At 42.8% G+C, this 15555-nt stretch overlaps 1 protein-coding gene across 1 annotated transcript in view; it reads right to left on the minus strand.

The window, feature by feature from the left end:
* LOC147669893 (arylsulfatase H-like) overlaps positions 1-15555 on the minus strand; it is a 528148-nt gene that overhangs the window by 429489 nt on the left and 83104 nt on the right. Inside the window, exon 3 of the mRNA XM_086948172.1 lies at positions 289-410. Within this exon, the coding sequence (XP_086804298.1) occupies positions 289-410 (122 nt within the window). The remainder of the gene's footprint in view (positions 1-288; positions 411-15555) is intronic.

Below are 15555 nucleotides of genomic sequence, written 5' to 3' on the forward strand. Positions count from 1 at the left end.
TGCAGCTTAGAAATGGATGAACACGTCACACCAAAGTCCTCACAGTAAATTATTTGCGAATCAGGCTTGCATAATCAGGTGTAATAACCACCTAAGACAGGAGTAAGACGCAGATTCTTATGGAAAATACACTGAATATTCCCTAACGGAAATGCTAGAGTATTCACAAAGGTTCCTTGCATAGATCTCACATAATCAGGAAAAATAGGGCCAATGTAATTTAAATTCCTTCTCTTTCTCTTTTGCAAGGTGACTATTCAGTAAGTGTGTGCATGTGCTGTGATATACCTGATCTGGATGGGTAGCGCCCAGTCATGAAAGCTGCTCTGCTTGGTGTGCACATTGGAGAAGCAGAAATGTGATGAGTAAGCTTCACTCCTTCTTTTGCCAATCCATCAATATTAGGGGTTCTGAAAAGGAATGCCAAACAATCAGGTTACAAGGCGTTTCACTGCAGCGGTAAAACATGTTCACAAGCAAGGAAGAATCGGGTATAAAACACAAACACTTCTACAATCAACACAGCCTTCCAAAGGACATGTTGTAGGAGTATAGTCAGATTGGTGTCTAAACTACAGAAAAGGGGGAGTACAACTTTAGGGCACAAGTTTCAACAGCATACTTAACTATTCAAAATGTTTGACTGACTTGATTTTAGGCATTGCCTGTGAACCTTGCATCTGAATTAAAGGTAAATCAACCCTAAAAAACCTGTATCCTATTTCCTAAGTACAAAGCAGTATCAACATCCAGCATGCATAACAAGTAGTGGATATGTCACTGAGTTCCCACCTATATATTTGCAGGTGCTACTGCTGCAGAGAAGATCACGTTCAGTTTTTACAATATCATTAATACAGATTAATTTACAAGTCTTACATTTATTAAAATCACATTTTTTAAAACAAGACAACTACAGATAAAAAAATACCTTCATGTAAGAAAATATTGGAAATGTTATAAATGAGTCAAAATGCTACAGTAATGACTAGATGTGACTTTTATTCACAACTTGGATAAAATTTGGACTTTTACAAATCTTGATGGACACTCACTTAACGCTCCAGGGAACCCTTCTCCTGGTTACTTGGTCTTATGTATGCCCGCTCAAATCGTTAAACCGCATGAAGAAAGTTCAAAGACCGTGTACCACAAAACATATTTTTACAACCATAACTTTGCCATACCAGTCTCAATATTAATCTAACTTATTTTCAGCTATGTATTATGTTATTACAGTTGTAGCACCTTATACTAAGTGGCATAACTAGACCTTTTGCTGCCCACTGCTTACATCTGTCCCATTTCAGTGTTCTTAAGCAAGAATTTAAATGCTCCATTTCACAGTTCTAGCACTAATGTGTTTTCATTACAATTTTATTCAAGGCTTCTGAGGATTTCTGCATCTATGGAAGACACTCCACCATGTGTACTAAATCCTGCAGCATGTTTTGTATTCCGCCAAAACATTGTTTCAAAAATATTGTGAGACAAATATTGTGTCAAAAATATTGTGATGCCAAAAATGTAAATGGACAGAATAGGTGTATAGCTTAAGGGTTATTTTTTTACTTTCTGTAAATATTTTGTGGGCTGTTGAGTTTGTAGGGGAATAAAGGGAGACATTTTCAAATACTTTTTGAATTAAATATACATTTGTTAAAAGTGTTAATTTGTTAATAATCCAATTTTATTTAGGTATTTAATAATGCTTAAAATTTGGTAATACTTTATGTATTTGTTAATTAGATAATGGTGTTACTTTTTGATTATTTTAATAATATGGATTCTGAAGAATGATATTATGTTTAGGGTTTTGTGTGCAGTATTTAAATATATAGCGTTAATTTTTTTAAATATTGTGAATTTTAGTATAATTGGGTGGGATGTGTTTTAAATCTACTTTAAGTTTTGGAATTGATATGAGTTAATATTTCATGCATACATTTATTTTAATTTTCCACTACTTTTAGGTTTCAGTAATAAATATAAACAATATTTTTATATGTTTATGGAAATATAGTTTTATGCTATCTCTCTTTCTCTCTCTCTGGACATATATATATATATATTCAATGAAAAAACCATTGGTTATAGAACATATATAGTTAGGAATTTGCATTTACAAAACCTTATTTTACTCGCATAAAACCATTGAAATTCCATATATAGTTAGATGCGCTAACTATATATCGCGCACCCGCAATCCACTGCTGATGATGTCACATATTACATCATTCATGACATGGTCAGTGACATCACTGATGACATCACTGATGACATCTCAAATGACATCACTGATGACAACATCCAGTGACTGTATGTTTCTGTAAAGTTAAAATATGTCTTACATATTGAAGAATGAGTGGATGTATAAATGTCTGAATGAAGGATTTAGTAGGTGCATGACTGATTGTATGAGGGAGTGATTAAATGTGTCTCACTGAGTGCATGGGTTAGTGATTAAACTGTATTAATTTGTGCATCATTATATCTGTTGTTCTGTAAACTGCTGCATGTGTTGATAAGTAGCTATATGAGTAACTATATGGGTTATTGATTGGTTGCCCAAGTATTTGTATGGGAGACTGAGTATGTGTGTGAGTGGCTGGGAGGTGTGTGACTCTGTGCATAGATGTGTGAACAGCTGATTCACTAGATGTATGGGTTCAAAATTGCATGTGGAAACAGCTGTACGGGTGGTTGACTGTGTGCATGAGTGTATTGGTGAGTGAATGGATATCTCAGTGCTACATGTCAAAGTAAGTACATATGTAATACACAGTACATGTGAGAGTTGACATATATAAATAACTGTATAAGAGCTATTGAATGTGTCAGTGGTTGCATGGATCATTGACAACTTGTATCAGTGATTGTATAAGAGAGAAAATATGTGTTAGTATATGTTTGAATAAGTAAAGTTTGTATAACTGTATAGTTGAGGAAATGGAGGTGTGATTGATTGTTTGCATGACTGACTAGTTGTGTGAGTAACTCCATGAATGAGTGACAGTCTGTGAGTGTCTGTTTACACTGATTGTATCTAAGGTTATATTAGAGTCTGAAGAGGTTCATCGTATTATCACATGAATGATATCATCAGTGATGTCATTTGATATGTCATCAGTGATGTCATCAGTGATGTCATTTGAGATGTCATCAGTGATGTCATCAGTGATGTCACTGACCATGTCATGAATGATGTAATATGTGACATCATCAGCAGTGGATTGCGGGTGCGCGATATATAGTTAGCGCATCTAACTATATATGGAATTTCAATGGTTTTATGCGAGTAAAATAAGGTTTTGTAAATGCAAATTCCTAACTATATATGTTCTATAACCAATGGTTTTTTCATTGAATTTTCAAGGTTTTGTAAATGCAAATTCCTAACTATATATGGCCTATAACCTATGGTTTTTTCAGTGAATTTCATTGGTTTTTTAATAGCAAATATCAAAAGCTGTAAAATGTCAAGTACGTGATAGGTAAAAACGTTTTCGTGTTTATGCACGCTGATGTGCTTTGAACGCTGCCCCCCTCCCCTCTTTTCTCTTAGTAGTACTCTCTCTTTGCAGATAGTGAAGAGTAGTTAACGCAGGCCTTTACCCCCGTTGTAATCCATCGTGCCTGCTTGTCTCTCCATTTGATTGATTGTTATCCAAGCATTTACTGTTTTACAATTGATTCTCTTTGGTTCATTCTCTATTCACAAACAAGCACAAAGTCGCAATACTCTGTTTAGTCTTTGCAGATAGGGAAAAATCGTGAAAAATCGTGTAAAAAAATAAAAGTAATCGAGCAAAATCAGTAGGCCACTAATTGGATCTCTTTTTGACCTCGCTAAAATAGAAATATTAGGAACAACCCTTCATGAGAAATACGAAAATAGTGAGATGAACTGAGCTCCACACCATAAGGGCTGCAAGACAGCTCGGCTCCGCCACCCACCCCGCCCAAAATAACGACAAACCCTATGCAAATATTAAAAATATAGACAACACACCAGCAAAGAAACAGGGTAAAACATTTTATTAAATAACTATTTACATAACTATTTTATACTTTTTATTGCCCGATCCGGCTAGCTCAATCGATCGAGCATGAAACTCATGCACTCTGATAGCAAGCGTTGCTACTGATGCTATGCAGACCAAAACTGGTTTTGAGTTTGTACATTTTTCTAGATTTTTCCATCCAAGGTTGGTTGACTTTGTAGAACGATGGCTTCAGATTTTCAACATACGGTGTGGTGGCGCGGACTGGGAGGGGGCGCTTCGCTCCTGCCCCCTCCCCAAGTAAGATTTTCATACGTGAAAGTACGTTAATGGTTTTGGTCCCTGAGTTGCTTCAATGTCACTGCCATTCTCAAATGGCATAAGTTCTGGATGTTGGGTGCCATAGTTCAGAGTTCTGAGCAGCGCTTGTAACACTGTCTGAAGCTTATTTCCACCTACTGCAGCTTCACTATTCTCAAAGTAAGTGAGTGTCATTTGTGGACCTGACTGCATTTGAAAACAATGTGATATGTTACCTTCCTAAACCGCTTGACGGAGGCCCCCGAGGGGCGGTGTGATGGCCATGGACTCGGAGAAGACGCTTGGCTCCGACCCCCTCCCCAAGTCTTATAGCACCGGTGTAGCCTGAGATCGCCCCCGACATAGGCGGCCGGCTCCCGGGGTCCGGCGGAACTTTTTGCCTTTTGATGACTCTTCTATTCTGGACCTTGTCCCACAATCCGTTTGACCTGAAGACACACTGTAGTGGGGCGCCCCTTTACCGTTTTAGTTGCCATTCCGCCCGCTTTTGCTACACTGTGCCTCTTCCGCCATTCAGCTGTTTACCGCCCGCTCTTGCAACTACAGCGTCTCGCTCACCATGTAGTTGAGTTGCTCCCGCTCTTGCGATGCAACGATAAGCGACTGCCACAGGACTCTCAAAATGGCGGCCGGCTCTTCAGATTTGGGCGTGGTCCACTAAAATGGCCCTGGGACACCTTGGAACTCGGACACTTCCCTGATAGGGCTTGGGTCCCATTCTCGAAAGCGTCCCCTCAGCCGTGAAGATTCTACAAAAGTCTTGGGGGCCCCTGACTCCCGCAGGCTTCTGGTGGGGAGCGGCTGCCATGTTTGCTCGTGGAAAGGCCACGATGGACCTACGAGATGGTAGTGCTCTCATGCTGACGCCAGCTTTAGTCTGAAACATCCAGAAACACTGTAGACTACCAATTCGATCAGTTCCGGTAGCGCCCCAACATGACCCGGTAGAGAAGAACTTGCCCTCCCCTCTTTGACTGATGGTTCTTGTTGCCTGTCCCCTCTGTTGTCATTTTACAGAACTTTTTGGACTGCTGAAAGGGGTTGTGTTCCGAACGCTGGTTGGTGGAGACATTTTGACTATATTCTTGACCTACGTTGTCGCGTAATGCGTTATATGACACGCCGCGTTAGCGCACACGGAAGTAATCCGGGGCGCGGCGCGCAGCGCGTAACGTAAGCATAACAGGTCATGTGACTTGTTAATAAAACTTTTTATTGGTTCATTTTACTTTTGTTATTTTAATAATGAAAAGCTTGGTCATATGACCTAAAAAATACGCTTTTTATTGATTTCGAACTTTTTTTTTTAAAACATATATGTTATAATATTCCAGGCTAATGTACTTTCCCCGAAAATTTACAACTGTCCTGCAAGTAAAATATATTCCTTTTTCGAGAAAAAGGGCGTTTCTTCGTTCCATGACGGAGCCGTTGAGTAAAAGAGACTCAGCCTGCTGTCTTAGTCGCCAATACGCCTGATTATCAGATTCTTATCAATCACTTTATGTTGCAGGAGAGGAAAACACAACTGCCCTTGACCATTTATCTTTACTGCGTTCCTACATATTATACCTTTTATCCGTCATGTAATTGGACTGCTTTATTTCACTTGCCTTTTACTGATTCGAAAACAGTGACTAAAAGTAAAAACTTTACCAATGTAAATACTACTACCATGTTTTGTTTTAAAAACCTTTATTGTGAAAATGTCAGCATACAAATACGGGCCTATAACCACGTGGGCCGGCCACGGAGCAAACTGAAATTCGAACTTTCAATAGTACAGTAATCAATAACACATCAGAACTTAATATCAATAGGGATGTCGAAATATTCAATCAATTCTCGTCCCCGCCCGCCATGAGCATCAAAACTGCATTCATATCTCGTGATATCAAGGTTGTTCAACCAGTACACAACAAAAAGTTACGAGTCCCATTTATACCGGCGCCATTTTGGGGGAGGCCGGGCAGGTCCAAGATATAGTCAAAATGTCTCCACCAACAATCGGCCAGACCAGAACTTCTTTCAGCCCTTTATGCCACAAGATGGTGTCTTCCATTCAGCTTTAGTCTGAAACATCCAGAAACACTGTAGACTACCAATTCGATCAGTTCCGGTAGCGCCCCAACATGACCCGGTAGAGAAGAACTTGCCCTCCCCTCTTTGACGGATGGTTCTTGTTGCCTGTCCCCTCTGTTGTCATTTTACAGAACTTTTTGGACTGCTGAAAGGGGTTGTGTTCCGAACGCTGGTTGGTGGAGACATTTTGACTATATTCTTGACCTACGTTGTCGCGTAATGCGTTATATGACACGCCGCGTTAGCGCACACGGAAGTAATCCGGGGCGCGGCGCGCAGCGCGTAACGTAAGCATAACAGGTCATGTGACTTGTTAATAAAACTTTTTATTGGTTCATTTTACTTTTGTTATTTTAATAATGAAAAGCTTGGTCATATGACCTAAAAAATACGCTTTTTATTGATTTCGAACTTTTTTTTTTAAAACATATATGTTATAATATTCCAGGCTAATGTACTTTCCCCGAAAATTTACAACTGTCCTGCAAGTAAAATATATTCCTTTTTCGAGAAAAAGGGCGTTTCTTCGTTCCATGATGGAGCCGTTGAGTAAAAGAGACTCAGACTGCTGTCTTAGTCGCCGATACGCCTGATTATCAGATTCTTATCAATCACTTTATGTTGCAGGAGAGGAAAACACAACTGCCCTTGACCATTTATCTTTACTGCGTTCCTACATATTATACCTTTTATCCGTCATGTAATTGGACTGCTTTATTTCACTTGCCTTTTACTGATTCGAAAACATTGACTAAAAGTAAAAACTTTACCAATGTAAATACTACTACCATGTTTTGTTTTAAAAACCTTTATTGTGAAAATGTCAGCATACAAATACGGGCCTATAACCACGTGGGCCGGCCACGGAGCAAACTGAAATTCGAACTTTCAATAGTACAGTAATCAATAACACATCAGAACTTAATATCAATAGGGATGTCGAAATATTCAATCAATTCTCGTCCCCGCCCGCCATGAGCATCAAAACTGCATTCATATCTCGTGATATCAAGGTTGTTCAACCAGTACACAACAAAAAGTTACGAGTCCCATTTATACCGGCGCCATTTTGGGGGAGGCCGGGCAGGTCCAAGATATAGTCAAAATGTCTCCACCAACAATCGGCCAGACCAGAACTTCTTTCAGCCCTTTATGCTACAAGATGGTGTCTTCCATTCAGAAAATATTGTTGGCAGCATTTTGAAAGGAAACATAAACAGCCGTTCTCCTAGTGAGTCTCACATTGTTACATTTAGGAAGAATGTTGAAGAGTAGTATGTGGAAAATCTGAAGCCATTTTTCTACAAACTCTCAATCAGCCTTGGATGGAGAAAAAAAATCCTGAAGAATGTACAAACTGAAAACCAATTTTTGTCTGTATAGCATCAACAGCAACGCTTGAGTCAGCTTTGTGTCAAGCCGCCATTTTGATTCAATCAATAACGTCCCCCTGCACACATTCAGGGACCTGGTCATGTCTTCAGATGAAACAGATTGTGGGACAAGAAGCAAAAAGGAAAAGGAAAAAAGTTCCGTCGGACCTCGGGAGCCGGCCGCCTATGTCATGTGCGACCTTTGGCCACACCAGGGCAATAGTGAAGCTGCAGCAGGTGCAAATAAGGTTCAGACAGTCTTCAACTTAGTCTGATTCTTATAATAAGTGCGTCTACAACACACACAAGTGAAATTAGGCCTCTCACTTGAATTCATTTGACTTTCGGCGCAGCATTGTAGGATGGCCACACCAGTGCGGCAACTTGCTGGACACCACCTCGGTGCCATCCGGATCTCGGCGCGTTCGAGTCACTGTACCGCAAGAGTGACCGGAACTCAGCTGGACACGCCGTCTTTTGGCGCAGCATTGTAGGATGGCCACACCAGTGCGGCAACTTGCTGGACACCACCTCGGTGCCATCCGGATCTCGGCGCGTTCGAGTCACTGTACCGCAAGAGTGACCGCAACTCAGCTGGACACGCCGTCTTTCGGCGCAGCATTGTAGGATGGCCACACCAGTGCGGCAATTTGCTGGACACCACCTCGGTGCCATCCGGATCTCGGCGTGTTGTGCTGCCTTTGGCCTACTGTAGCCGCAAGTGCGGACGCAACTCAGTTGGACGGCGAGTGAAACGCTAAGGGGCGCCGCACTGCAGCCGAGGAGCCTCCATCTTGGGGGAGACGCACAGCCCCCACTGACTGACGCGACCTCACAGGCCAACGGGGAGCCCCACGCCGACTTTCGGCGCAGCATTGTAGGATAGCCACACCAGTGCAGCAACTTGCTGGACACTAACTCGGTGCCATCCGGATCTCGGCGCATTGTGCTGCCTTCGGCCTATTCGCACATCGGTCCGCTACTGACGCCGCCTCACGTGCCAACGGATTTTCTACGCTTTTTGTAGCCCTATGCCGCATAACAGGTCATGTGACTTGTTTATAAAACTTTTCATTGGTTCATTTTACTTTTGGTTTCCTAAAGATGGAAGGCTTGGTCATATGACCTAAAAATAACACTTTTCATTAGTTTAGAAGATTTTTTTTCCCAAACGATGAAAGCCCCACCTTGTTTCTGGATGATTCAGACTGAAGCTGGCGTCAGCATGAGAGCACCACCATCTCGTGGCTCCGTCGTGGCCATTCCGCGAGCAATCATGGCAGCCGCTCCCCACCGGAAGCCTGCAGGAGTCGAGGGCCCCCAAGACTTTTGTAGAATCTTCACGGCTGAGGGGACGCTTTCGAGAATGGAGCCCAAGCCCTCGCAGGCAAGCGTCCGAGTTCCAAGGTGTCCCAGGGCCATTTTAGTGGACCAGGCCCAAAACCGAAGAGCCGTCCGCCATTTTAAGAGTCATGTGGCAGCCGCCTATCGCTGCACCGCAAGAGTGGGAGCAACTCAACAACATGGTGAGCGAGACGCTGTAGCTGCAAGAGCGGGCGCAACTCAGCTGGATGGCCGCCGCCTCCCCCACGCCCCCCCCCCGGGCCGCCCCACGCCAATTTTCGGAGCAGCATTGTAGGATACCAAAACCAGTGCAGCAGTTTACTGGACATCACCTGGGTGCCATCAACATCTCAGCGCGTTCTGCTGCCTTGGAACTATTCGCACAACAGACCGCTACTGACGAGGCCTCCCTCCGCAACACCCTGGACTCCCAACGCTGTTTTTCTTTGCTGCATTGTAGGATCCCAAAAACCAGTGCGGCACCCAGATGACATCACCTGGGTGCCGTCCAGAACTCAGCACGTTGTGCTGCCTTGGGACTATTCACACAAAAGACAGCTTCTGACCATTGTTGCTTTTTTTTGTGAAAAATGTTTAAATGTTTTTACAGTTTTTGTTCCGTTCGTTATATTTAAAAGTTAATAAAGTTTTATAATCCCACTTTGTTGGAGTGCTATATATTTTTAAAAAATCGGGTGAATGGGGCCTTGAATCGGGTTATTGTCATGTGTGGGCTTTGCAAGTGTACTGCTACAGGATCGGACATTTCAAACTCAAATGCACGTTCTTTTTCTTACCTTTCCGAAGCATGGAGCGCAATAGCAGGCAGAGAAAGGGTGATGCAAGTGTTGAACACTGCCTGGCCTGGAAGTTGCTGGCAGTGCCCCCCCCCGCCCGCTCCTGAAAGAGGACACACACACACCGCCGCCCCGAGTACTTCACAGATCTTTAAAAGACCATGCGCTTGTTCATGAGGCTTAAATGGTTTATCACCCCTTCTAGAACCCCTGCATTGACCCTCTGACGTTTCCTGGAAGAATTACCACGTAACACCGTAACACAATACCAAGCCTTGTCAACTGAAACCCCCGAGGAATCGTGGGGCATATTATCAAGGGGGTTTATCTCCGCTTTTTTGGCTTTAAAAGCCAAGAAAGCGGAGATAAAATTATCTCCCTATTACCAAGCTGTCGCTAACACCAGTTAGTGACAGCTAAAAGGAGATAGCGACCATCTTGGGCCCCGCTTTGCATGTCAGTGATATTTATCACTAATGACATGCAAAGTGGGCGTGCCAAGATGTTAGCGACTGGAAACAGTCCCTAACATCGCTATCTCCTATTACCAACTTTTGGAGATATTCGCGCTAAGCGCGAATATCTCCAAAAGCTAACACCTGACCTGAGCAGTTCTTAGCCATGTTATCCAATGGGAGGTGGATAACATGGCTAAGAGCATTTGCTCGATAATACATGAATATCGCTGACTTTTCTGCGATATTCATGCATTGCAGCCGTTTTTTATCGCATTTGCGATAAACCTTGCTAATAGCAAGGTTTATCTGCGATAAAAATCGCCGATGTGCGGCGATAATTTTTGTCTCTAAACAAGTTAGAGACAAAAATTATCGCTAGTTGTTGGTAATATGCCCCCAGGTTTTTGCTTGCAGAAATCGGGAGGCGGGAGACTAGCACTGAAATCAGTAGTCTCACGCCTGAATCGGGAGGGTTGGCATGTCTGGATTCTCTACAGCTGGGGCCATAAACTACATCCGCAGGGGTAGGTGATAGCCTGGGACCAGCCTGGCATCTAAAATGGCTGCCGTGCACGACAAAATTGTGGCATTGGAAAAAAGGCAAGATGGCGCAGACAATGTTTATTAATAAGGATTCATTTATAACAAAATATTTTATCGCACTGACAAATTGGCGGTCAACACTTCCTGATTTCCATCGAATCAAACGTTAACAGACGTCACGCAGCAAAAAAAAAAAAGCTTACGCACAGCCGCTGGAAGACATGTATCAACATATATGAGCCTCCTCAGCCACCCTCAGAAAACATAAGGGATCAGGATACGTCTCCCGCACCCCCTTATACCTAGTAATTTAATTAAAACGAAACACAAAATGGCGAATTCCCGTTTCGCTACCAGTTTGCGGCCCGGGAAGCGCTTCTACCGTGAAAAATCATTTTTTTTTTCCCCACGGGACCCTTTAATAACCCCAACATCATTCCTAGGGGGTCAAGAGGGGAATACCTTGCCCCCTTTCATTAAATTCCCCCTTCGTTTTTCACCTTTCGACTGTTTAGAATGTTGACAGACACCGGAGAGCCAATCAGCTTCGCATCGCAAAGTTCCGTTTCGCGAAAAGTAAGCGGACCGGAGCGCAGCCCGGAGCGCTGTTACAGATATATATCTTGTTTTGAACGTTAATTTCTCAAAATCCACTGGAGCACATGTATTGAGACCTAGCAAAGGCACATCGGGCTAACAGTCCCTACAATTTTGCCAAGTTTCGTGCAAATCCATTCAGCCGTTCGAGCTAAAAGTGAGGCCAACCGCCCTATGGAAATTAACATGGGGAAAATGCGTTTTGGGACCCCCCTTTTTTCTCGGCCCCCCCTTGCTGAAACCCCCCCAAATTTTTAGGGGCTGCTCAGAAACAAAATGTGCCATTTTCCTGAAAATTTCAGCCGATTCCGTCCACAAACTCCAAAGTTATTAGACATAGAATTTTCAAAAGTTCCATAGACAAAAAATCCTAACTATATATACCTACTGGCGACCGCCAGTAGGTAGTTATAGTTAGGATTTTTTTCAATGCAAAATCTCAAAATTCTATTTGGAATAACTTTGGCACCGGTTGACGAATCTGCCTGAAAATTTCCTCAAATTTGCCTCGCGGAGCTCCGGTTCTTCCTTGAAAGTTTCAGGGGGATTCGTCAAGCGGGGTCCCAAAACGTGTTTTCCCCATGTTAATTTCCATAGGGCGGTCGAACTCACTTGTAGCCCGAACGGCTGAATGGTTTTCCACCAAACTTGGCAAAATTGTAGGGACTGGTAGCCCGATGTGCCTTTGCTATGTCTCAAGATATGTGCTCCAGTGGATTTTGAGTAATTTAGGTTAAAAAAAATATATATATCTATAAGCGTGCCCCGGTACGCGCACTGGGGAGCGCACCGGGCGCGCCACGCGACTTGCGCACGGAAAGCTGATTGGCTCTCGGGTGTCTGTAAACATTACAAACAGTCCGGAGCTGCCGCCATCTTGTGTCTCGGTAAAATCGAGACACAAGAGGTGGCAAAAACAAAGGGGGAAATGACCATAAGGGGGCAGAGTAGACCCCCCTGACCCCCTAGGTTTGATGTGGGGGTCATAAAAGTGCCCCGCGGGGCAAAAACATAGGGGAGCGGACCGGGGAGCGTACCATAGGGAAAAAAGAATGACTGAGTTTTCAAAAAATTTAGCATTTTTTTTATAAATTGGAGGTAGTTCTAAAAAGAACTGTTTTTTTTATTCTTTTTGTTGTTTTATATTTTTTAATTGTTTTTTTGAACATTTTTTTCTTTTTTGGGCTTTTCTGAACACTTTTATATATTTTTTTATTTTTTATGGGGAGAAACACAAAACAGAGAATTGTAAATGGCTCAACTGGAGAAAAAAAAATCGGGAACATTTAGGGTTTTCTTGGACACTTATGGTTATCACCAGCAACCATCATAAGTTCGATACTTTGCTCACCATAGCAAAGTGTCTTGTTACAATATTTGCACACGATTTTGTAATCGGCAAACTTAGGTTGAATAGTAGCCAATGTGTCTCTTACCCCCGGACCCGATGGAGCGGGTTGTTTTGATGTTGAGGTTCTAGACTTTGATGTGGCTAGCTTACTGCAGAGGTCCCTTAACTCTGCATTAGAATAATTGTGGCGAATCATTGTATGATTCCCGAAGGAATACTTTTTGTTAGGGTTCCCCCTGGACAACTCAGCATCACAAATTAAAAAGTCACCTTTGCAGCGTTGACTTTTTTAAAACCCCTTGGGATTTTGAAGAACTTCAAAATAAAGTGCTCTTTTGGTTGGTAGGGCTGTTTATTTTCAGGCAGGAATTCCCTTCTCTGTTCCTCCTCTTCATTATTCTCCTCCTCATCCTCTTGACCACCAATGTAATCTTCTGGTGGTCTTTTAGATGGTGGTGGTGGTGGTGGTGGTGGGGCAGATCCTCCAGCTGCTGCTGCTAATTCAGCCATTTCAAACTAGTAAAGAGTAGAGATAGAACTCCAAAAAGGTCTTCCTCAGTCAAAGGACAAAGTCAGAATAAGGATAAAAGGTTGGGGCTTTCATCATTTGGAAAACAAAACTGTTCTGGACCAATGAAAAGTGTTATTTTCAAGTCACATGACTTAGGCTTTCATCATTTGGAAACCAAAACTGATCTGCACCGATGAAAAGTGTTATTTTCAGATCACATGACCTGACGCGCTTACGCTACGCGGCTCGGGGCTCGCCCCGGGGCGCGCGGCGTAAACGCGTCGAGACGTTGCACGATCGTATGCGATTGCGTGCTTCCGGGTGCTCTTACGCTGTTCGTCATATGACGCATCACGCGACTGCGCGAAACGTCACAATGTTGTTTTCGTTCGCGGCAATAGCGCTAACGGGATGCTCCCCGGTACGTGCCCCGGGGCGCGCAGCAAAATTGCGCTGACCGGGGCGCTCCCCGGTACGCGCCCCGGGAGCACTCCGGGGCAACATTTTTTTTAAAAGTCAAAATATAAAAAATATTATTACATAATTATACAATATAAAATTCGTTATAAAAAATATTACTTTTCATACCTATAGAGATTTGCTATTAAAAAACCATTGAAATTCACTGAATAAACCATAGGTTTCACACCAGTTATAGTTAGGAATTAGCATTTAAAAAACCTATTAAATTCACTGAAAAAACCATAGGTTTCACACCAGTTATAGTTATCTGGAAATTTTACTCGCATAAAACCATTGAAATTCCCACAATATAGTTAGTTGGACTCACTATAACTTGCGCGTGCAATGCACTGCTGATGACGTCACATATTACATCACTCATGACATGGTCAGTGACATCACTCATGACATCACTGATGACACCATCCTTGTGACAGAGTGACAGACCTCCTTTCACTGTAATGTAACTCTTGAAACACATAATAATATTTTTTATAATGAATCCTATATTGTATATTTATGTAATACTATTTTTTATGTATATTCTTCATTTTTTATTTTTTTTGCCCTGGAGCGCTCCCGGTGCGCGTACCGGTGTGCGCACCAGAAAGCGCAGTCTTGCGGCGCGCCCCGGTGAGCATCCCGTTTGCGCTATTGCCGCGAACGAAAACATCATCGTGACGTATCGCGTAGCCGCATCCGCGTGATATGCACGCCGTAAGCGCACTCGGAAGCACCCGAGCGCATACGATCGTGCTACGTAAGCTCCCAGGGGCGCGTAGCGTAAGCGCGTCGGGTCATGTGACCTGAAAATAAAACTTTTCATTTGTTCCAAATGATGAAAGCCCCCACCTTTTTTCCTCTTTCTCACTTTGTACTTTGACTGAGGAAGACCTGTTAGCAGACCTATTTGTCGTGAGAAATGGCTACAGTAGCAGCAGCAGCAGGAGCATCTCAACCACCACCACCACCACCACCACCACCACCACCACCACAAGGACCACCACAACACCACAGTGGTGGAGAAGAAGAAGAGGAGGAGGAGGAGGAGGAGGAGAAGGAGAGGCGGTTCCTGCCTGAAGATAATACCCCCAATAAACCAAAGGAGCACATTGTCTGGGTTTTTTTTAAATCCTAAGGGGACTAAAGAAAGTTAATGCTCCAAAAGTTACATGTCTGACCTGTGCCACTGTACTTTCCCGGGGGAACCCTGCCAAAAAGTATTCTTTTGGCAACAATACTATGATTCGCCACATGCAACGCCTGCACCCAAACAACTATGCTGCGGCAGAGGTCAGAGAACTGACCAGAAACCCTCCCCAATCTTCTCCCAGCACCTCCCAAAGTAAACAACCCAATCCATCGGGTCCAGAGACAAGGGAGATGGTCCCAAATATCCAACCCCAGTTTGGAGATTTTAAAATAGTTTGTAAATTTTGCGGAACTACAGTTTGCTATGGAGAGCAAAGTATTAAACTGATTAACCGTGCTGGAGACAACCACAAGTGCAAAAAAAACTCTTAATTTTTTCCCGATTTTTTTTGCTCCAGTTGAGCCATTTACAATTCCCTGTTTTTTGTTTGTCCCCATAAAAATTACAAAAAAAATATAAAATTGTTCATAAAAGCCAAAAAAATAAAAAATGTTCCAAAAAAAACAATAAAAAAATATAAAACAACAAAAAGAATAAAAAAAACAGTTCTTTTTAGAAC

This window comes from Lissotriton vulgaris, unplaced genomic scaffold, assembly GCF_964263255.1.
Source record: "Lissotriton vulgaris unplaced genomic scaffold, aLisVul1.2 SCAFFOLD_269, whole genome shotgun sequence".
Taxonomy (NCBI): domain Eukaryota; kingdom Metazoa; phylum Chordata; class Amphibia; order Caudata; family Salamandridae; genus Lissotriton; species Lissotriton vulgaris.